Source organism: Camelus ferus, chromosome 7 (assembly GCF_009834535.1).
Source record: "Camelus ferus isolate YT-003-E chromosome 7, BCGSAC_Cfer_1.0, whole genome shotgun sequence".
In the NCBI taxonomy this organism is placed as follows: Eukaryota; Metazoa; Chordata; class Mammalia; order Artiodactyla; family Camelidae; genus Camelus; species Camelus ferus.
The window spans coordinates 25,107,735-25,130,539 of NC_045702.1; the positions used below are offsets into that span (position 1 = coordinate 25,107,735).

The window sequence follows — 22,805 nt, forward strand, 5'->3', positions numbered from 1 at the left end:
GTCTGCTCATTTGTCTTCCCTCACTCACGTGCCGATGATGTGTGTACTAACCACAAACCCCCCCCCCCCCCCGCACACCCGTTTCTCGTGAATTCCCATGAGTATCAAATACTGCGCTAGGTTCCTTCGCAAGCACTTCCTTTTAGACTGAATAAAGGGAACAACAATTACAACATACTCACTCTTGTCTTTGTGGGAAGCAGTGATGACTCTCCAGGTAGAGAGTCAAGAGATGCAGAGTCAAAGTCACCTCTGTCCTCAGTGGTGAACATCCCCCTCGTCTCCCTTCTTGGCTGGTAGCACAGGGAAGGCGGGAGCTGCCGCTTCCCACTGACCGTCAGAGACGATTCTGCTCGTGCTCCTTCCGTGAACGCTTTTCCCCGTGTTTTCACACAGGCGCTACCCTGAGTGTCACTGCATCAACTTCGGGTCGTGGTTTATCATGTCTTTCCCGGCTGCTGTTATTATTCTCCTCTTGTCCTGGGTCTGGCTTCAGTGGCTGTTCCTAGGATTCAAGTGAGTACATCCTCCATTTCAGTCGGAGAAAAAAGGTGCCTGGGTTCCACGTTCTTGGCTCCTCATGCAAGGCGTTACACCCATTTCACATGTGCTGAGTTTTTTTGCACTACTCTTCCCCTGCACAGCTGACACGTATGAACACATACAGTAAAGATACTCTAGAATATCACCTAAACCATGCTGGCTGTGAAAGAGAGTTTGCAGAAAGCAAATGCATCTTGGTCTCCTTTGATCCTAAGCCATTAAGGTATTAATAGACCAGAAGGGCATAAGGAGCTTATTATGAGGAGGACGGACACAGTCCAACCTGTTAAAGTGGAATTTTCAGAAGTTTTGTCTCTCCTCTTGGTTTAATGTGGGGATTTCCTCAGATTGTCAAGTTACCTTAAACTGATGTGCAGGGCTTCCTGCTTCATCCTAGCACAAACATTGATACATCCTTGAAAAACTAAAATAAAGATCTGAGAGTGTGCTCTGGGGAAAGAATATTGGATTGGAATCAGGAGACGAAGGACAAAGCTGTGGCTTCTTTCAAGACAGATGAGTGACCCTTGCAAGTCCCAACCCATTCTCAGTCTTAGTGTCTTCAACTAAATATGATAGAATTTAACCGGAAAATCGGCAAGATCACTTACAACGCCGTGATTCTAACACGGATAGGCCCAAGGTGAATACAGAGAAAGTCAAGGTAGGGAACACTGATCAATAAAGAGCCAGAAATTACCTACCTCCTCCCAAAGAAAATAAAATTTAAAAACAAAGAGCCAGAAAATGTCAAATATACATATTCACGGAGAATTTGCAAATGTTACCTTGGCTGGGACTAAAGTCGGTGGTTCATAAATACCGATGAGTCATATAACTTATCCCAGCTTTGAAAATTATCTTGCCAGGCTTCAGAGCAAAATCTCAAATGCTGCATCATAAATCCAACAATACTCCAAAGAGAAAGGGGAAAGGGCTGGGTATCAAACCTTGAGGAGTTTTTCCTAAAAAAAACAAAACAATTTAACTTCATTTTTAGAGAGTTTGATCTGAATAATTGCAGGGACCTATCAATGAAACAGCATGTTATCCACCAAGCGGGTGAGACTGAAGTCAGCTATTTGTGCTGCCTTTGAGATCGGGTGGTGGTCCACACCCATGTCCGAGTTTTCCAAGCTGGAGTCATATAAGGACTAATATTCTTCCCTCTCCATTCCTCTTCCAGGTTTTTCTCCAGAACTGCTATAATTTTGTTAGTAATGGGGAGATGGCACTGATGATTTTTTTAAAAATCTATTTGTCCAGATTGTGGGAGCAGTGTGAGGCCATCCTCCTGCTGAAGCAAATGTGTGGAATGTCACTGACTTCAGCAGGTGGGCATCAGTAGGGAGAGGCCAGCTGCATACTAAATGCCTCTTCCTGGAAATCCAAGCCTTTGGGGTCTATTCAGTTGTACAGGTAGCAACGCAGGATGCAGGGGGCAGGGATCCCCAACCAATGGAGAAAGCATCTGGTCCCAGACCCACAACTGTTCCTTTCTCTTTTTTTCTTTTCTTTTTTTTTTTTTGCTGTGTATAATGACTTTATAAAATATGTATGCCACCCTTGTCATTTTTCTCTTGAAATGTCCCACCGTTTAAAAAGGAGAAATTAAGAAGATAAAGGGCAGATGAAATGTGTTTTCTATGAGGAAAAAAAAAATCCTGTGAAGTGCATACATTAGGCAAATTCCATAAATCATGATCAGCGGCATGTTGAAACAGTCCCTTTGCTGTCCACTTTTGGTTCAACACAGCGCAGCTTCATGCTTCAGCTAATTTTTCAGTGTCCTCTTCAGTCTGCCAGGGTGTTCACCTCCGGAGGTTTTAGATCGACAAACAGAAATTATCAGCCACTCCCCTGGCAGGCCACCATGCTTTCTGATTAGTGTGTTGGCTGTTTACACAGTTAACTCACCCATTATAAATGACCCCAGCCTACCTGGGAAGTGAGGTCATCTATCCATGCCACCGAACTTACTCAGATGGAGAGGCTGATGCATTGTCATATGCTTTATCAGTTCCTTTGTGAAGGCATTAACCTTCATTTGTAGCAAAGCCAATTTGGCTTTTGACTTAACCATTGCTTGGCCCTAACCAAAGTGACAAAATACACATACAGTCTACTGGGTAGAAACCAGTTTCTGAGGAGACTCACTTCTTTCTCTAACTCTCCTTTTTTATTCTACAGATGGTTCTCAAGGTTGTCCGTGGATTCGTTTCTTTTAATGGTAGTATTTATGTTGTGACAAAGGGTAAAATTTCAAGATGGACACTAGTCAGTAATTTAACTGAGACTATAAAAATTAAATATCATCTTGCTGATCTTCAATGCAACAGCTTCCACCTAATCGCGTTCAGTGGGGGTCGTGTGGGTAGAAGGGTGACTATAAATCTGTAGGACGGATGACTTAAGAATTGAGGAAACTCTGCTCCTTCAAAGGTAAGTAACAGTCCATCTGAGTAGCAGAGTTGCAGAAAAAGGAGTAAACATAACACGTCTTTGTGTGATAGCTGCCCTCCCACCATAGCAGTCTTCCTCTTTACTCCCTCATAAATATCCATGTTTACCCCAGCAATTTTACCAAAGAAAATGTCCCTGCTTCTTTTCTTTTTTTAAACTGCTGTATTCAGGTATGATTGACATACAAAAAGCTGTACATACTAGATGTACGCAGAACTTACTATCTGGAGGTAAGCAAACAGCCATGAAACCATTGTCGATATCATTGCCGTAAACTTACCCATCACTTCCAAAAGCTTCCTCCCACCTCCTTTGCTTTTTTGTTGTTTTTTTTTTCCTTCCTACTGTAGTACAAGCACTTCATATAAGATTTACCCTCTTAGCAAAATTTTAAGTATATAGTATAATATTGTTAATTATAGGCTCTATTTTGTACAGTCTATCTCCAGAGCTTGCTTACTTTGAATAACTGAAACATACCCTTTGGTCAACGTCTGCCCATTTTCCCCTCACCCCAGCCCCTGGCAATCACCATGTTTATTTTAGACTCCACAGATAAGTGAGATCACACACTATTTGTTTCTCTGTGTCTGACTTATTTCATTTAGCGTAATATCCTCCAGGTCCATCCACAGTGTAGCAAGTATCAGTGCTTCATTTCTTTTTATAACTAAATAATATTCCATTGTATGTGTGCACCACTTTTTTCTTTATCCATTGGTCCATCCATGGACATGTGAGTTGTTTCCATATCTTGGCTATTGTGAATAATACTGCAATGATCATGTCAGTGCAAATATCTCTTCAAGATTTAGATGCCAGTTCCTTCGGATATATGCCCAAAAGTGCTTTCTATACCAACATATAACATATTCTAATTTAGCTATTCATATCATACATTCCAAGAGATAATCCGTAATAATCTGACCATTTTCCCGTTTCTTTCTTTCTCTGGGTTTTGTTTTTTTTTTTTTTAAATCAGGCTTTAGAGCAGCACCTTACAAAAAAAAAACTGTTCAAGGTTTTGAAGACCCTGGACTTTTCAGGATAAGAAAATTATTCACAGGGGAAAGAGGTCACTAAAATAAGCAGCTAAAATAAGAGACTGACAGTTGCTATTGAAAGTAAATTGGAAGATTATCTGGTGGATGCTATTAGGACATAAGGAGTGAAGAAACTCAAAGAAAAATGGAACTGGATTTAGTTCTAAGAAGAGACCTAGTTTGGACTTTGCTCACGATCAGTGTGTGTGACTTTCCATCCCTAGTGTATAACTGTGAAAACTGATGGATCTAACAACCAACTATCTTATAAATTTGACAAAGTTAATGAGTCAAGTATTTATACCAGTGTTTAGAGATACTGGGCCAAAGAAAACATTCTTGAAACCGCCCCCTGCCCTCAAATAATTTGCTTTCTCATTAGTGAGATAAATCTTACACATATGCACAATGAACAATTAAGATACTTAAGAAATACGTTAAAATATGTATCAATCAGGTGTATAATAAAGTATTAAATTGGAAGTGAGTGGCACATGGCAGAATTCCAATGGTGCAAAAGGACTTGGAAAAGGAAGAGATCAGTGGGAGATGTCATGGAAAATGTGGAAGGAAAGTTAAGCATTGAACATTGAGCAAACCAGGAAAAAACAGAAAAGAGGGGAGAGAACATTGAAAAAAAGGAGACAGAGGTATAGACAAAAAACACAAATTTCTATTATTGGCGGGGATATTTGCATATTCTGACTTTTTCACACAGAATTCTAGTGAAGGAAAAATTCTTTGCTTAACAGGCTTAATTATTCTTTTCAGTTTTAAGGAGATGTTCAAATGTGGTAAGACCAAAACATCCAGACAAAAGGCTTGTGCTGAGGTGATTAAACAAGAATACCAAAAACTTGGACCAATAAGGTAAGATACAGACACACACACACACACAGCTATATGCTGCTTATACTCCAAGTACTTGTTTAAAGGCATATATGCACATAATGTCTGTAACGTATTTATTAACCCTTGAAAATGTTCTAACCTTTGCGAATATAACTCAACATAATAAAACACATACCTCATCTAACTAAAAGTTACCGGATAGGACAAGAGGCTGGGAGGATTCTGCTGATTCTCTTAAATTATTGACACGTTGGGGTTTTACTGTGCTTAGTGTTCTGCTAAGATCACACTTGACGACAGCTCAGGGAGCTTCTGCAAATGTCTTGGCTGAGAAAATAAATGAAAGGATTGGAATTTTCCCACAGGTATCAAGAAATTGTGACCTTAGTTCTCTTCATTATAATGGCTGTGCTCTGGTTTACCCGAGAACCTGGGTTTGTTACCGGTTGGTCTGCACTTTTTTCAGAGTAAGCATTACATGTTATGTTTGTGAACCCTTTCTGTTTTATACTCTGCTTTTTTTTTTTTTTTTATTGTTTTCTGCCTAAATGGTTTCTGTAATTCTGGAAGATTGTATGAGATTTTTTTTTTTTCTTCCTTTTCCATTGAAAAGATTTTTTCGTTCTAATCTTTTCAGAAAAAAAAAAAAAGATAAGGAATGAAATCTAGGATAAGGCAGCAAACAAGATGACCAAACTGCCCTGTAACTAAAAATCACGCTCGTTCAGACAAGGCTATTTTCATCCTTACGAAATTAGAAATATAATTGGCAGGAAAGCCATGTTTTAAGATGGTTTGGAGTATGGACTTTGGAGCCACATTGCTTGGGTCCCATTCCTGGCTCTTCCACTTACCTTGGGCAAGTCACTTACCTCTCAGTCTCTCCATCTGTAAAATGGCACTAATAATAGCACTTGAAACAGTGCTCCCCTTCTACCCACAGGAAGTGCAATATAAATACTTATTATGTGAACTAAATGCCACTCAGCGTTTCTTAGTAACCTGATCTGAATTCATAGTCTGTGATTTTTGCTGACTTAAATTTTGTACTTCTGTGGAGGGTTGTCTGCTTGGTTCGCTCTCTTGTCTTTTCCTCTGCTGATGTCCATCTCTGTATGAGTTCACTATAAACCCACCCCTGCCCCTATTTTATAGGTGAGGAAGTCCTGAATAAGTATTAAGACTGAGTGTACAAACTAACGTTAGAAGCTGGGCCAGAGTTAATTTTATCTCTCAGCGTCTTCTATCCCGGCACACGTTGCTGAGTCATGTGAAGTGAGGGGGAGATTGTAGCATACTTTTCTAAATTAAGGACCATCCTACATGCCAATATAAATACTCTGGTTTTGCGATTTGCGTTCCCAAGTCTTATCTTTCACCGAAGCACTCCACTTCCTAAATTCAGCAGATCTCTGATTTGAACTTCCTGTCTTACACCCCCCAGCAAAATTCAGTGTAGTTAGGGGCAGAAAACAAAATTATTTGAGTCAGATCTGTTCTGCCCACATGGAATAAAGAAATTCCTCTCTTCTTGAATCAGAGCCTTCTGGTGATACAGGCACTGCCAATATTTTTTTAAAGCTGCAGAGTCCGCGTGCAAATTCCTAGTGAACACACGAGTGCAGCACTGCTGGGTGGTACATGTTACAAAGGGTCAGCTGCACCCTTGCAAACTTTTTCTTTCCGTTGGCACTAAAACTTCTCATTTTAAGAAGTCTAAGCAAAAGGCAGTATCCAATCCTTCAAAGCAAGCTATTCAAAGCAAACTGTTGCTTAACAGTTTGATTAGGACTTTGTAGTTTGGTAAGAGGACCTAGACCAACAAAAAAAATAATTCTCCCTCCTTCTTAAAATCCCACCTCTATCATTCCAGGTAGGGAGAGTCTTCTCTAAACACCAGTGTGTAAAAACTAAATGAAACCAGACAATGGCTAATGAAAACCAGGCAGAAATCCCAATAAGAAATTCAATATAATCAGTTTCTAATTTCTATTCCTTATGGGAGGAAAATGTAGGAGATGTTCTGTCTGCAGAAAGAAGACAATGTATTTATTATGGGGAGATGCTCATGTTACCTAGAATTCTGACAAAACCATAAGAAAAGGAACGAAGGTTTGAGGGAGGAAAGGATTTGAATATATGCATCTAATTGGCTATTAGACTTATAAATTGCCAAAGCAAATAAAATTCGCAGAAGCTTGTAATACTGAGGCAACCTAACTTAGTTCATAATAAACCAAGAATAAAACAGTAACATTTTTCAAGGTTTTTTGAAAAGCAGTTATTTCAGTATTTATGGCTGGATTTTATTTAAAGTATGTATTCTGTAGAATATATTTGTAACATAGAGGTTTTAGGCATTTAGAGTTTCCAAAGCTAGAATGGCAGATGAAGATTTATAGCTACCACCTCCTGTTTTCATTCCATCTGTTTGAACCTGGAAGGAATTCAATATGTCTTTCATATAAAACAAAATCAGATTACATGATGCCTGACCCAATTTGGCCAAAATTCAACCAAAATGATAACTGAAATAAGAGAAATAAGGAACAACAAAATAATAAGTATTGGTTAAGTTTGTTGAAGAAATTACACCCAAGGCAGCTTTTTACTCCACAATGAAATAAAGAAATCTATATTTAGGGAAAACAGACTGCTTTGTAAAATTATCAGATTGAATAAAATAATACATTTCCCTCATTATTCAGATTGCTGAAGTAAATTATAGGAGTAGAGAGCCTCTATAGTACGTATGCACTGCTGAGTTACAAGGTAGCAAATTAATCTTTAGGGTGTACATACTTTTCAGACTACAAAGATTCACTAGTTAATATGCTGAATTTTAAAATTGATTTCTAGTTATTTATGCCTGTTCATATCTTTTCTCCAGGTCCTTCTTAACTGTTGAGGCTTCTGGGAACCTGTCTTACTTGCTAGAATGACCCGGTGATTCTAAGGCCCCATCTGTTCCTGAATCACTGTTAATTTGTACAGTGATCATTTTTGAGCATCTCTCATAAGCCATGCTAATCATTGATATTCTTGATTGAGTTTCACAGAGTGCAAAGCATTAAATGGGTTGATTTCATGTGTATGATGTGGCCAGGGCTTATAAACACAGAAGCAGATGTCATATCTTTAAAATAAAAATCAATTCCTTTTCACAAATCCAAAGAAGAGTTTTAGAGGATTCTAGAAACATCCATGCCTTGCCACAGTTTCAACAGTAGCCTTTTATAAATCAGTTATACAGGACTTGGCCTAATGTAATTAAAAGCAATAATTCAGAGAAGGAATTGTTTACCAGATCCATCAGCTTTACCAAAAGGGGATTTTTGGCCTATAATATCATCATGTGTATGTATACACAATTTTGAAATTAAGGAGACACATACAGACAATGGGAGCGTGGTCTGAGATTTTCAGTCCCACTGTTACGTATTTAGTTGGGAACCATAGATTTTAGAACAGATTATCCAGAACAAATAGCCTACACCACCACTCCTACTTTATGCTCTAGGCATAGTCCGGTGGTGCCTAGTTCATACAAATTCTTGATGGCATTTTTAAATGCATGTGCTTGTCTTTTTTTTTTTTTTTTTTTTTTTTTTAGGTATCCTGGTTTTGCTACAGATTCAACTGTTGCCTTGCTTGTAGGACTCCTGTTTTTCCTTATCCCAGCTAAGAGACTGACCAAAACTACACCTGCAGGAGAAACTGGTTGAGTATTATTTATAGTTCTGACTGAATCTGACAGAAGAGCCAACATACAAAACCCCCTTGGTTTCAGTTAGCACGTAGAACAGAAGGATGGACTCAGACGCAGCCCCTGAGATACATACCCCGTGTGCACACTGCAACCCCTAACCAGGCAGCACACACCCTCCTTCCCCCTCTAAAGGATCATCTGACTGTGCAGAAGTGAGAGGTAGACTTCCTTATGCACCACGATTAGGATTCTGCTAGAGGTGATGCATTCGTTCAGTCTGCTATAAGCCCCCCTCCCCTGTCATAATCAGAATTAATCTTACTATTGGCAAACATAGAAACAAAAACTTGGAAGTCCTACTTCATGATGAACCCTTGGTAATAAATGCTAAGGATCCAACGTGAGGAATTTCAAGGGAAAGAGTACTTACAGCCTCCTAGTAACCTTGGAGAAAATGCTGATCAGCCCCATACTTAGCCATAACCTAGTGTCACAGTTGAAAGAAAACATATTCAGGGAGCATTCATTGTCTTTATAACTCATGGACAAAGAAGTGTGTATGTTTATGTGTTCATGCCCCTCCCTCCCACAACACACATACTTCTTAAATACAGGATTCATTTATGCCTGTGCTTTATTCTAACACAACATGTTTTGGGTAGTCAGATTCCTATGTTGTCAGTGTGGGACAAAGGGTTTAAAATTGTTTGAAATAGCCTAATAGAGTTGTGGCTTTTAGTTGTTTTTCCTTTCTTTCCTTCCTTCCTCCCGTCCCTCCTTCCCTCATCCCAGTAGTTGCGTTGGCCCACCTGACTCCTTGACTCAGAATTGATAAATGCCTATTGAGTCAGATTTCTAGGTTATGATATATGTGAACAGTGTAGTGTAGAAATAAATGCCTTTTGCTCTTCACTTGAGACTAGAGTAACTCAAATGTGTTATAAGCAGATGTTGTGATATTGAGCAATGATTGCTATGAGACCCTGAGGACTCTGACCATGCAATCAAAGCCCTAAGGCCTTGCAGTGGCAAGTGTTACACTCGGCTTAACTCCTCTGGCTCCCACAGCTGGATCCCCCTCTCAGAAACAGCCTTGCCCAACCCATCAGTCTCTCTCTTCTCATGCTTCAGCTCATCTCCCTGAGAAACTCATTCGCACTAGGTTTTAAAATGACAGCTAAGACATAAAATGTTCAATTTTACATGAGAGGTACAATCCGAGATGTTTACATTTTAACAGGACATATGGCCTTAATTCAAGTAGGAAATAGCAAAACTTCCATCAACAGTGAGGGTAGGTTTGGTTTAGGTTCCGGGGAAGGAGATAATAAAGAGGCTTAACCTTAAAATCTCACCATGTAGAAGTCTCCCTGTTACACACAAATGTTCAATGGGAATCATGTGTTCATGGATGATCTTTTTTTCTAAGAAAATCAGTGGAGCCATCAGTGCCAAATATCAAGAGAAATCTTTAGGATTATTGCTTTATGAGTACTTTAAGGGTCTCATGAATAATATGTAAATTATTTAATCTGAACTTTGAATTATTTTAAATTGAAATCCTGATGAATCTATCATGACCTTCCTCATGATTTGAAAAAAATAATATAATATTCAAATAAATGTTAGTGAATCATAATTATAATGCTCCACTGATGCTGTTAGAACCAATGGTATATTACAGACATTTTGCATAGCAAAGGATAGTATAGTCCAATGCACATGTTACTCATAGGCAAAGATGTTAGTGGAATAAGTGAATAAATAAATAGCATTATAGATGACAATGTTATTATTTTTATCTAAATTTATTCTCTAATAAAATCCAAAGGATTTTTCCAACTTACGGCATTTTTCTTTTTATAATATTCTACCAAGGCCAGATGGAAGTTATTCAAAGTCCAGATCAAATTCCTATTTAAAAACAATATAGGAGTATTAAAAACTTCTTTTGAGATGGCTCTTCAGGATAATAAAGAATGTATATTGTCGTATTTTATGCAATGTGTAACTGTAGGACTTTTGGTTGCAGTTGCTTTTGATTACTCTCCACTGATTACTTGGAAAGAATTCCAGTCATTCATGCCCTGGGATATAGCCATTCTTGTTGGTGGAGGGTTTGCCTTGGCAGATGGCTGTGAGGTAAGACTCTGTGTCTAAGATAGTTGGTAATTAACCAGACTGTTCAAGAGGAGAGCGCAGAGACGGGCAAGGTTTGGCGTGTTCAACTTCACCCTCACTGTAATGATGCAGACTTCAGTAACCATGCAGTCAGTATATGGCACCGATTAGGTGAGTTCAGAGCTCAAGATTTATTACAGGCATAAAACATCATTTTTTATGATGCCCCAGTATATCAAAAGAAATAAAATGAAGAAAATTAGAATTCTTAATCCATGAAATAGTATTAGAAGACCAGCTCAGTAAGAAAATAATTATATAAAAATTATATGTTCAGTGACTCCTAGCAGAACACATTTTTTTGTGTATACCTTTACCCTATTTTATGATGAATTTAAGTAGCTCTCAGACTTCTCAGCAATATATTATGGTCCTAAAGTTGTCAAAGAAGAAAGAGAAATAATAGTACTTTATCATATTGCTTAATTATTATATTATTTTTATTACATATTAGATACATTAGAGATACTTAGTACATGTTTACTAAATGAAGTCCAGAAAGAATTTCACATAGCCGTGTTTAATATTGCATTGTGTCTAATTTTAGGAAGAAATAAAACCACCATGAGAAATAAAGTTGGTTATTTTTTTGTCCTATCATCTATCCAGTTGATATAAAGTAAAAATCTGGGGAAGGCCTGTGTCCCTTGAAATGGGCCTGGTCATTACAGGGTTGCTCGAAGAAAAGTATCTTCTCCAACATCTCCATGAAAATCCTTCACTCTTTGACTAATTATAAACCTCTCATTTCTGGATTTAGCAGCCTTCAGCAAAACACTCAAAGCTCAGGGATATTCCATTTCCTTATTCAGTCATCAAAATAAAAAGGATGGTGAGAGAGATGTTGCGTCCAGCCCTTCAGTTTCTGAAAGTTAAATTTTTATAGTTTTCAAGGCAAATAGCAGTCTGTTCTTGTCTCTTCTTGATAACCTAAGGGAAGACTGTTTTTTGTTTCTGACTTTAGTCATTTTTTTCTGTATGATATTTGGATACTGAGCTTTCAGCAGTTTAGTAATAGATGGAAGTGTTAGAAATTGTCTAAATTCTGAGTGCCCTTACAGTGTCATTTTAGGTCTAGATTTGGCTTGCCTCATGGACTGTTCCAATATAAATGATAGAAATAGAAGACAAATACCCTTTTCTGCTAGCTCAGTAGTAATGAGATCTGGTTTCTCAGAATAAATAACTTCCATTTCTATGTCTGCTAATTTGAATTATGAAGAAATCAGAATCAGCAGTACTGGCATTGATGGAATTTGTTCATCCTTCCTTCCCAGAATTGAGATTGGATCCTAGACTCTTAAAGTAGGATTTAAAAGCATTGGCCAGACCCCAGAATGGCAAAATCGAAGGAAATGAAAAGGTGTGGTCTTAGTCTAATGCACCAGGCTCTCTCACCAGGGAGAATTGGGGAAATCATGGAGGGAGTCTGCTTTGCTGTGAAAACCCTAGTACTTAGAATCAGATTTCTATGGGATACCCAGAATCGCCTTACCCCTAAGTGGCCAGACTGAAGCCATGAACTTAAAAAAGATAGCTGTGGAAAACTATTCCCCTAGAAACTGGTTTTACAAAGATTTGGAGACAGTTAATTTTTTAAAATTTTGTTCCAAACTGTAATTAGTTTGGCAAATATCCAGCACTAGATAACCTTTCCAGTTGGGAACTGTTTTGAGGTAGCAGTTCCTACAGCACTCACCTCATTTTCATTCCCTCTCTTAAATGCCTCTGGATTTTGCTTTAACATGATTGAACTCTCATGAGCTGTGACAGTCACCTTCAAAATCTCACCGGTGAATAACTCCTCCCTCCCTTTTTCACACATCTTTCAAACTTTTTCTGTTAAGTTCAACGTGGAGGATTTAGCACTTTTACTCAGATCTCTGCTAACACGGCAGTAACAACAAAAAAGTATTACTCCACAAAGATAAAGAATATACAGCAAGAATAATAACATACAAGAGATACTGATAAAATTTAGAAGATGGAAAGAAGATATTTAAGGGGTCAATGACTATGCACAGTAGAAGAAATAGAGAAAGATTAAATCTATGGGCCTGCCAAAAAAAAAAAAAAAAAGCCAAAAAGAAACAAACTGATTCAGCCACAAGATTCCAGAAGAGCATAGGAATCGGAAGCAAAGAGTAACTGAAAACTAACGAAAAAACCAGGATTAACAATCAAAGATTGCTTAAAAAGTATATTAGGAGGTGTGAGACTCCCAGATACCCTCTCCAGTCCTCAACAGACAGGCAACTGCTCTCTCTCCTCCCTGGTAAAAAAATGTAAATTTACTCTGTAACAAAATTCAGTCATTGAGACACTGGCTCACAGTTCAGTCACTGTTGTAATGTCTTCTCAACAGTCTTTACCCAGGCACAAAGAGCTTTCAACCATCATTTTATTGCCTCCCTTTCAAACATAAATAGGTAGTCTGAGATCCCCAGACAGTTGGGAAAGCCTCTGATACAATAACCAGTAACAAAAATAATAATAATAATAAAAGAATGAAAAAGAAAAAGAATACAAAAAGCAAGGGAAATGTATAAAGCAAAAGAGAACTTTAAAAAATTGTTCGTTGATGCTTTCAAAAACGTGTTAGAAACATTAAAGTCACAAAACCAAAACAGAATGTTATTTTTTAAGGGAATAGATGGGAAATAAGAAAAAGCCACTGAAGAGAAGAAAGATTATAACAGTGAGTTAAAAATTCTGTAGCAGGTTTAGAAGATGAAGTATGAACTTATCCTAGAAAATAGAACAAAGATGAAGAGAAAGTAATATTTTTTAAAGGAAGGGATAAGAAATTTAGAGCATCAATCAGAAATGTCCAACAGCAAACCAATAAGGGTTTCAGAAAGAGAAGAGAAACAAGAAAGATGGAAAACAAACAGGAGGTCATTTCCAAAAAATAATACAAGAAATTTCACAGAACTAAGGAATTTGAGATTTGGGATTTAGAGAGCTACTGAGAACCTGATACCAAAGCACCTCATGTAGAATCTCAGAACCCTGGGTTTGATGATAGGACCCCAGTGACTTCCAGAGAAGGGGAACAGTAAGTACTGTAATCTTTTCCAGCTGCATCTAATTATACATAGATAAAATCTGTTATTAAAGTATATTTAAAGATGAATTTGTGCCAATGTAATTTCAACAGTAGATAGTCTTTTCCATCTAAAAGTTAAACCCCAAACAAACAAGCAAAAATATAAATCAAAACTACAAATTACATACATAACATCTAGTATCCACATCTGGGGATGTTTTTGGCAGCTTTGATCTGAGAGTATACTGCCTGTAATTAGAGCTTTACTGATGTCCATCCTACGTTGTCATGAGCATACAGAATGACACGTGCAGCAGTGCATTGAAATCTTCTCACAGTGGAGAATTTTCCCTTCTATTTTAGGGAGAAAAATAGAAAAACATATCTATTAACCTGAGTGTGGCTATTTTTCTATACTATGTACCATGAATCAAAAATCAGAAAGTCATCATGCTTCTAAAGAACCCAAATGGAAGCCCCAGGAAATGGAGCAATAATTATTTGGAGTGGTAATTATTTCAAGTCTAGCACTGTACAATAGCTAAACTATCAAAGCAAGGCAAAAAGAAACGAAAGAGATTTTCAGACATGCAGAGACTAAAAAAAAATTACTTCCCATGCGCCAGTTTTTAGGAAGCTGTAGAAATGTGGTCCTGTGGTCCACTAGCACAAAAGAGTTAACAAGAAACGATTTCCACATCAGAGGGCAGTGAAGGGAATCTGAGTATGCTGGTGGAGAGGAGTCCCTTTACAATAGTAAAGTAGATCCAAAAAGCAACTAGTCCCGATGGAGCAGGAGGGAATGCTCCAAAATGGACAACTCCATGAGGGAAAGTGAAAAAGAACAATTACCTGAAATGTTTGTCTACTTGTGAGGAATTTTCCAATTTCACTGGAGCATGTACTGAAGACTTAATGATAGAGACTTAGAAAACTAAGGCAACAAAAGAATTAGGCAATAAAAATTTCCTGGAAAAAAACAAATGATCAAAAGGCCAACTAAAAAAACTGAAAGCAGTCACAGTACACTAAGTGACTCAGTTGTGAACAATATAATCATAATGGCAAACTTTAAATACTGATTTAACCAAGAATGTTGATATATGAGTGTCAGGGAATGGGGGGAAGGGCACGAAATATACGTATGGTGGAAAGTGTAAGAAAGCTGAATTCTTATGTAGCATATTAGGAAGTCAGTAAATAATGTCTAAACTTAAAATTTAGAAATCTGAAAAAAGTATAATTTTGTAAAATAGCTATAAACACATAAACAGCTATAAATAGCTGATATCAGTTGAAAGCTGTTGCCTGTGGGGAACACAACTGAAAAGTGGAGAAAGGTAGACCAGAAGGGCTGCTCTTTTCTTAAAGCTCTATAATACCATGTGGCTTGTTAAATACCACATTTATTAATTAGGTAAAATTAAACTTCAACTGAAAAAATGTGGGAAGACAATTCAAACTTCTTAAAGTATGTTGGTAGCATTAAAATAATAATTGAGAACTTCTCTAGGTCAAGGCCACCTAGATCTAACAAACCACAGAAAAAATATGAAAGGTTAAAATTACATTTTAGAAACTGAGTTCTAAGAGTGAATAATGCTTTTTATATATTTAAATTGTCTGATTAAAATGAATTATTTATGAATAACAAATACCGCAACTTTTTGTTTTAGGAGTCAGGACTATCTAAGTGGATGGGAAATAAATTATCTCCTCTAGGTTCATTACCAGTCTGGCTAATAATTCTGGTGTCTTCTTTGCTCGTCACATCTTTAACAGAGGTAGCCAGCAATCCAGCTACCATTACCCTCATTCTTCCAATACTGTCTCCATTGGTGAGTATCTCGTTTATCCCTTTTATACTCTTCACTTAAAGAGCAGTGTTCTACTTCCCTTGTTCTCATTGTGGTGTGGAATCACTCTGGACCTGAATTGTCCCCCTGTCAGTAACTTATAGAGTGGTCCTTATTTGCATTCATGCTTTCTTGGGAGATCTCAACTCAAGAGAACTCTTTTGGTCCATGTTCAAGCAGCATGATCTTAAGTGAACCCTTTACCTTCTTTCTGCCCAGAATTTTCATTTGCAGATAAACAGGAGGGTCAGCTCAGATCCCTTCCAACTCTAAGACTTTGGGCTTCCATGTTGTTTCCTAGCAACTTTAGTGTTTAGATCTCTGACACTGACACTCCAGAAGATTAGTCTTGAGTTTTTGAGAAGTGCTTCATATAAGTGATTTGCAAGGGAATAAAAAGCTAGGTTTACACTTCAGGCTTCAAGCTTACATATCTTAGACACAGTTCTCTACAGCCCAGGGAAGAATTTAAAAAGACAAGTAAGAAGCAGATTTGCAAAAAGAGAGAGGGAAAGACTGTCTTCTCTTCTTCTCCGCAACTAGCTAGCAATTACAAGGAATAGCTTTGGGTAAAATGTTCTTCTTACTGGGCGAGATGAGCTTGGTGATATTTTGATATGTATTTCTCAACATGGAGCAGTTAAAAATTATGTGATGAATTAAGAATAGTGATAACTCTTCTGTAATAATCTCTAAGCAAATTTTAAATTATATATGTCACCAGGGCAGTAAAGTTAATGGAATGATGAGAAGCTTTGGAGCCAAAGGGACCTGAGACCCTCCCTAAGCGCTGTTGCTTGCCACCTATGTGTCCGGATCAGTTAACTTAGCCTTTGTGGGACTCAGTTCCTTTATCTGTTATTTGGGGCTACAGTTACCATCTTATAAGGTCATTGTGAAGATCAAGTTACATGTATAAATATATGAAGTTCTATTATGTTATACGTTACCTAAGTTAAATTTTACATGTATCACATATATAAATATTTATATATTATATATGTATAAATACTTAACACAGCACTTAACTCTAGATAAATGACAAGTAGTGATTTTTATTTTGCTTCTGGAATAAATGATACCTTACTTTCTATATGAACTAGAATTCTTAAATGGGCACCAATAACCATATAAACAGCAATGAGAGAAAGATGCATTTTCTAAAACATATTCTTCCAGTTATAACTGCATTATGTATGTAATTTTATGTCTTTACATTTCAACTTGCTTCTGGGATAGTTTATCATAATTATTTTGCTCATTTGGATGCTTATCTCAAAACCTTATTTAAACTCCTTTTTATCTTTTCCAACAGGCTGAAGCCATTCATGTCAACCCTCTTTATATTTTGTTACCTTCTACTCTGTCCACTTCATTTGCATTCCTCCTCCCAGTAGCAAATCCACCCAATGCTATTGTTTTTTCATACGGCCACCTAAAGGTCATCGACATGGTGAGTAAGCTGAAGGAGTACCGTCGGGTCCAACGTACATGATTCTGTGATGTCTTAGCTTGTCTGTCATTTTACACACTAATCAACTGCTAGGGAATACGTAGCTTGAGTTCTGCTTTGGAAGGTAAGTGCGTGACTGGCCATAGAATTGTTTTCAAGAGTGATAACCAGCAGCAAACATGCCATTAATATGGACAGTCTCAAATACAGAGATACTGAATGCATCAGTAATATGCTGGAAGAGGAAGAGAGCATTGAATATACTCAACACAACGGCTTAAACTTACATGTCGAGATCAGGATCCAGCCTGACTGGACAAAAGAAGGAAATAGGGTTAATGACATTCAACCATCAAGCTGTGGTTTGCTATCACGAATATTCACACAAACCAACATTTGTTCTGAATAAAACGCTGGGCTCAGTGCCTGACTGATGAAAAGTCATCTTTCTTGTTCCGATTCTAATAGTGGCATCTGAAATAAAATGAAATGAAATGATATTAGCACAAGTAATAATAGAAAATCTAACTGACAAAACATGCACATTTTTGCCAAATACAAAAGTAGTGGTAGTCAAGAACTAACTGGAGAACATTCTAGCCTTCTCTTAATTTTGATCACCAACTTCCGAACCAAACCAAGTATATAACAAAGTAATTTCAACGAGTTAGCTGTGTAACATAAAGTTTCAAGTTAAGTCCCAGGTTCCTTCCTTCCACACAGATTGCTGTCCCTAAACCCCTGTAATGTAAAAATTCTGTGAATGCCTCTATGCAGAAGCCATATAATCTCCTTTGGGTAAAGGAAATGTACATAATATACAATGAAAGTAATGTGCTAGGTTTGTGAGTTAAAAAAATAAAAACAGGATTCTGAAATAAATGAGTAGCTTGCACGGACAGAAGAGGGGGCCTCTGTAGCATTCACTGCTAGGTGTCCCCATTTTGCCTTGCGGCTCCACGTTTTGATGCAGAAAATGCAGAGATAATCAAACCTCCTCTGTAAAGAGCCAGGTAGTAAATACCTGACACTCTGTGGGGCCATATGGTCTCTGTCACATGTATCACGAAGGTGGCCAAAAACAGTATGTAAACAAATGGGCATGATTGTGGTCCCGCAAAGCTTTATCTACGAAAACAGTCTATGGGCAGTTTGCCACCCTCTGTTTTAATAGCTAGAAAGCAACTTTGAGATTGTCAATGGACATGAGAATAATGATGTCAGAGCTAGAAAAATGGGACCTCTAAGAAAGATGGCTAAGAGAGGCATTAAATTTAAGTGAGAGATGTACTCACTAAGGCTAAACTAAAGATGACGTCGATTGAACATGAAGGGACCAGTCATCATATAATGACCTTAACCTCATTCACAGAAGTACAAAACTACAAAACTCAAATCCTGATTTGACATGAAATGGTAGACTTCTAAAGGGATTCTCTAATCAGAATGACTTCAGTATATTCCTAAGAGAAAGCTCTCTGAGTCTCTTTAGCTAAATGGCATTTAGTTGGCAACAGATTCTCTTTCAACATAAATGGAAGGACTCCTTGTCTTATGAAAACAATCATTGATACTAATCATTTAGGATGCATGCAAATCTGCCATATGCCTCTGCAACAGTATTCCAATTCTCCTATAGGTTTTTTCTGTTTGTTTGTTTGTTTTTTGTGGAAGAAGGCTGAAATTGATGTTTTTCGTATTCAAGGTTAAAGCTGGACTTGGCATTAATATTGTGGGTCTTGCTGTGGTGATGCTTGGCATGTTTACCTGGATTGCACCCATGTTTGACCTCCACACTTACCCTTCTTGGGCTCCTACAATTTCCAATGAGACCATGCCCTAACAACATGAATGCTCTGACTATCCTGTGGTGAGTTTGGGGAACCATTAAGAATTCACTGCAAAATCTGGCTATAGAAAACTGATGACACACTTAAATCAGCCCTGGTATAGCTGCTACAGTTCCAGTAAACACCCAAAATCTGTCACAACTCAAGAGTCTGCATTCCTTTGAGATGTAACCAAGATCATCTATATGCCTTCATCCAGAAGCCCACAGTTGAGATTTTGCTCCTGAACCATATGCAACCTGCTTCATCATAAGAATAATTCATAACTTAACCTTCTTGAAAGAGATTATGTCATTTGCTTCATCTTACAGTTTGGGTTCAATGTAACATTTCAAATGTCAATTCATTATTTCAGAAACTTTCCATGAAGCTGCAAATAGAAAATAAAACAAGTTAATTAGGTATTTGTATAAATCATTTTTGTAGTCTTTGTCCAAGAGAATTTTCTGAAAAATCAAAGCTGTGGTCATCTGGTGGTGCAAGAGAAAAGTTTAATCTAAATAAAATGTACATTCCCTCATTTAAAAAAATTCCTGTCAGATTACTCTTGATATATACATAGAGCATAAAAATTGAAATTAAGTAGTAGTTATAAAATAATGGCTGAATCCACTAAACAACAGAAAACAGATAAGGATTAATTTCTGTTAGATTCAAAGGCTAAAGTAATATAATTCACACTTCTATGATCTCAGTGCACTGAGAAATGCGTTTTGTAGAGCTATGGATAAGGCTTCCTATGATTTGCACAATTAGCAAAGTATAGTTAGAAAAGAAAGGTAAACAGTATAAATCTATTAACACATTTGTATATTTGTACAATAGTTTTACTTAAGTATTTATTTTATTTCAGAAATACATAATGTCATACGTGAAGACAAGAGATTTAGAAATTTAAATGAATTATCACTGTGTATACAGCCATTAAAATGTCACATAACTTCATGACATCAACATTGAAATGAAATACCAGAGAAAGTAAAGAATAAATAATTGAAATTGTTGGTATATTTACAAAAGAGATAAATAAATTATTGATGGGCAAATAAAAAGAAAAGAGAACTAAACATTCAAATAAAAATGGGAAAAGAATAGTCTCCTAGTATTCAGGACATGAATGAGTAAGGTCTATTGACATTCCAAAATTAGACTAAAGGGAAAAAATTGACAATCCAAGACAAAAAAATGTGTACAGTTAAGAAAATATGCTAACAATAAAATAGAAGAAAAAGTGAAAAAAACACCTTTGCTATTTTTAATTTTCAAAGAAGTCATCAGACCTGTATAGATTTTGCAAATGAAATTATAAAATTATTTTTGAAAATTAAATATGGTAAAGAGGATTTTTTTAAGTAATACATTTCTTAAAAAAATTATTTATGGTACATTGCCCATGTTCATTATTTGTCAATTTATTAATGCAAAATTAATCATTTTTTCAAGAAAAAAAAATGTGTCCATTTAAATCTGACAATATAATATTGCTGCTTTGTGTAGATCATCTATACTCACCCTATGCACTTGTTCCCTTCTGTATCATATGTTACACATTTGTTTATGATCCGTAGTATTTATTACTTTGCTGCTTTTTTCTAGTCATTCAATTTATCTCTGCTGAATTATATTATAGGATAAATATATTTTCATTATGAAAAAATGAAATGACTTTTCAAATTATAATGAGTAAATTTTGCTCTCAAGAAAATAATAGAAACATTTCAGCTTGAATCATTTTAATAAATTGCTTCCAACAGCTGCCAGCTGAGTACAGGAAAATGATCCTTAGTCAAAATTTGTTTAAGTGAGCCATATGGTTCTCTACATCTTTATGTTTAGTTGATGTATCAAAAATGACTCAACTCATCCATTTCACACTTGTCCCATACACATCAGAGTTCTCAAGCTCTTTTAGTCTGGAAGTTGCAGGCTGTCTTCGAGAGTTTCCAAAAGGCATCAGAAGCAGATTATCTAACAAATCTTTTCCTCCCACTCTAGGGCAGATAGCGTTTTTGTTTTTGTCTTGAGCCTTACTCAGAGATTAACTAGAAATCTTTGTCACTTTAAATCCCTTCATCTTACTTAGGATCAGGTCTTGTGTGGATAGTAGGAGCAATTTCACTAAGTGACTATTTACTGTCTGTTTCTGCGAGTGCTTGGAAGGCTCCCCCAGCACACAGGTATCCTTCACTCACCACAGCTGCCACTGTGCATCTCAACACCTCTAGAATTCACATTTCCTTCTTTTCAAATGTGCGCACTGTTTTCACCCTACTTGGTCTCCAAGGCTTTGTTCTCTCTTTCTCAGCCTGGGAGGTGGGGAGGTACACTTTTAGCCAATATTACTAACTAAACTTATTAGCAAAAATTGATAAAACAATATCATGACACATTAATTGTCTGGACATTTGTGCTATGTATTATTAGCTGTCAAAGATTAATACTATTTTATTGTATCTTTGCTTTGGCTAAATATTTGATAAAAATCTTTGTCAAGGCACTTTTGTTCCGGAGTTTTTGGTTCAATTAATGCATGACTATTATCTTGTGTGTGGATTTTTCCCAATTAAATGTTTCTGTTTTTAGGAGGGGGAGGTTGTACTAGCAATGGAAGGGTAAACCCAAACAGTTTTACTACTGTAACATAATATAAAAATGAAAATGGTTTAAATTGTTGCCCCAGCTCAGCATCAGCCATGTTATTCCCAAATGAAGTATTTTAGTGAAAGCAGAAATTTACTAGGTAAGTTTTGGGAATGCAAATATCAAAAACAGAGGTCCCCAGTGCAAAGCAAGATCAGACTAGTCCAGGAGTACAATAAAAATAGCATATAAAGAAAGTAGAAATTAAAAGGTTTTTTCCGAATATAGGGAGTTTTAATTCCTCTGGGAAGAAAAAGACATGGGGTTTTAAAAAAGCAAAGTGCTTTTCTTAATGACAGTATGGTGGTATAGATATTGGGAGCAGGAAGAGGAAGATCTTTAAGCCAAATAATAAAACATATTGTATATCATACATTACTGTGGCTGCAAAAAAATAACGGAGGCCCTCAAAAGAGGACTATGGTGAAGGACCAGCAAGAATCTAGAGACTTAGGCAAGGACTGAAGGTGGCAACTGCTAATCCCTAGAGATATTGAAATTTTCTTTTAATAAGTACACTGGTTACAAGGGACGGGAGACAAAGCTAAGAGCCAAGCAAGTTAGGGCTTGAATGAAAATTCCATAGAGTTAGGATCTCAAAAGTCTATATTCTCAATGAAAATGAGAGAAAAAAAAAAACACCCATTGGGGGAAACGTCAAGGGAAATTTAATGTTTTGGCCTATGCACTTGGTGGAGAATGTAAAATCTTTGAAAATTCATAACCATGCAGGTTAGGAGGCTTAAGTCGCAATATCAGTGTGTGTGTGCAGGGGACATTAATCTGAAGCTTTATTTTAAAACAATCCTAGGTTGGTAGATTCACCAAGTACCTGGCAAAAGAAAGAACACCTTCTTCAACCTGGAGCTCAATGAATTTCTAAGATTTTAATCAAAACTCATAAATTCTGCCAAGACGTAAATCATGTTGTGCAAGAGACAACATAAACAAAAGAAATAGAACCCCATATACAAAGACAAGAGATACTCTAATTATCAAGTAAAGAATATAAAATGAAGAAACATAATGTTTGAAAATATGAAAGAGGGTAACGGAAGTATAATAAGTATGATTGGCAGAGTTCTAAAAATGTCCCGCCAAGATTTCTGTCTCCTGGTTATGTAATCAAACACTAATCTAGGTACTACTATACTGCTATGAAGGAT

The 22,805-nt window shown here is 36.8% G+C and overlaps 1 protein-coding gene across 1 annotated transcript in view; it reads left to right on the top strand.

Moving 5' to 3' along the window:
* Nucleotides 1-22,295, top strand: part of SLC13A1 (solute carrier family 13 member 1) — a 76,775-nt gene extending 54,480 nt beyond the window's left edge. The window contains 8 exon segments of the mRNA XM_014558527.2: nucleotides 397-516; nucleotides 4,821-4,919; nucleotides 5,267-5,368; nucleotides 8,515-8,621; nucleotides 10,643-10,752; nucleotides 15,517-15,678; nucleotides 17,012-17,149; nucleotides 18,855-22,295. Of these exon segments, the coding sequence (XP_014414013.1) occupies nucleotides 397-516; nucleotides 4,821-4,919; nucleotides 5,267-5,368; nucleotides 8,515-8,621; nucleotides 10,643-10,752; nucleotides 15,517-15,678; nucleotides 17,012-17,149; nucleotides 18,855-18,992 (976 nt within the window). The 3' untranslated portion in view covers nucleotides 18,993-22,295.
* Nucleotides 22,296-22,805: the final 510 nt, after the last annotated feature.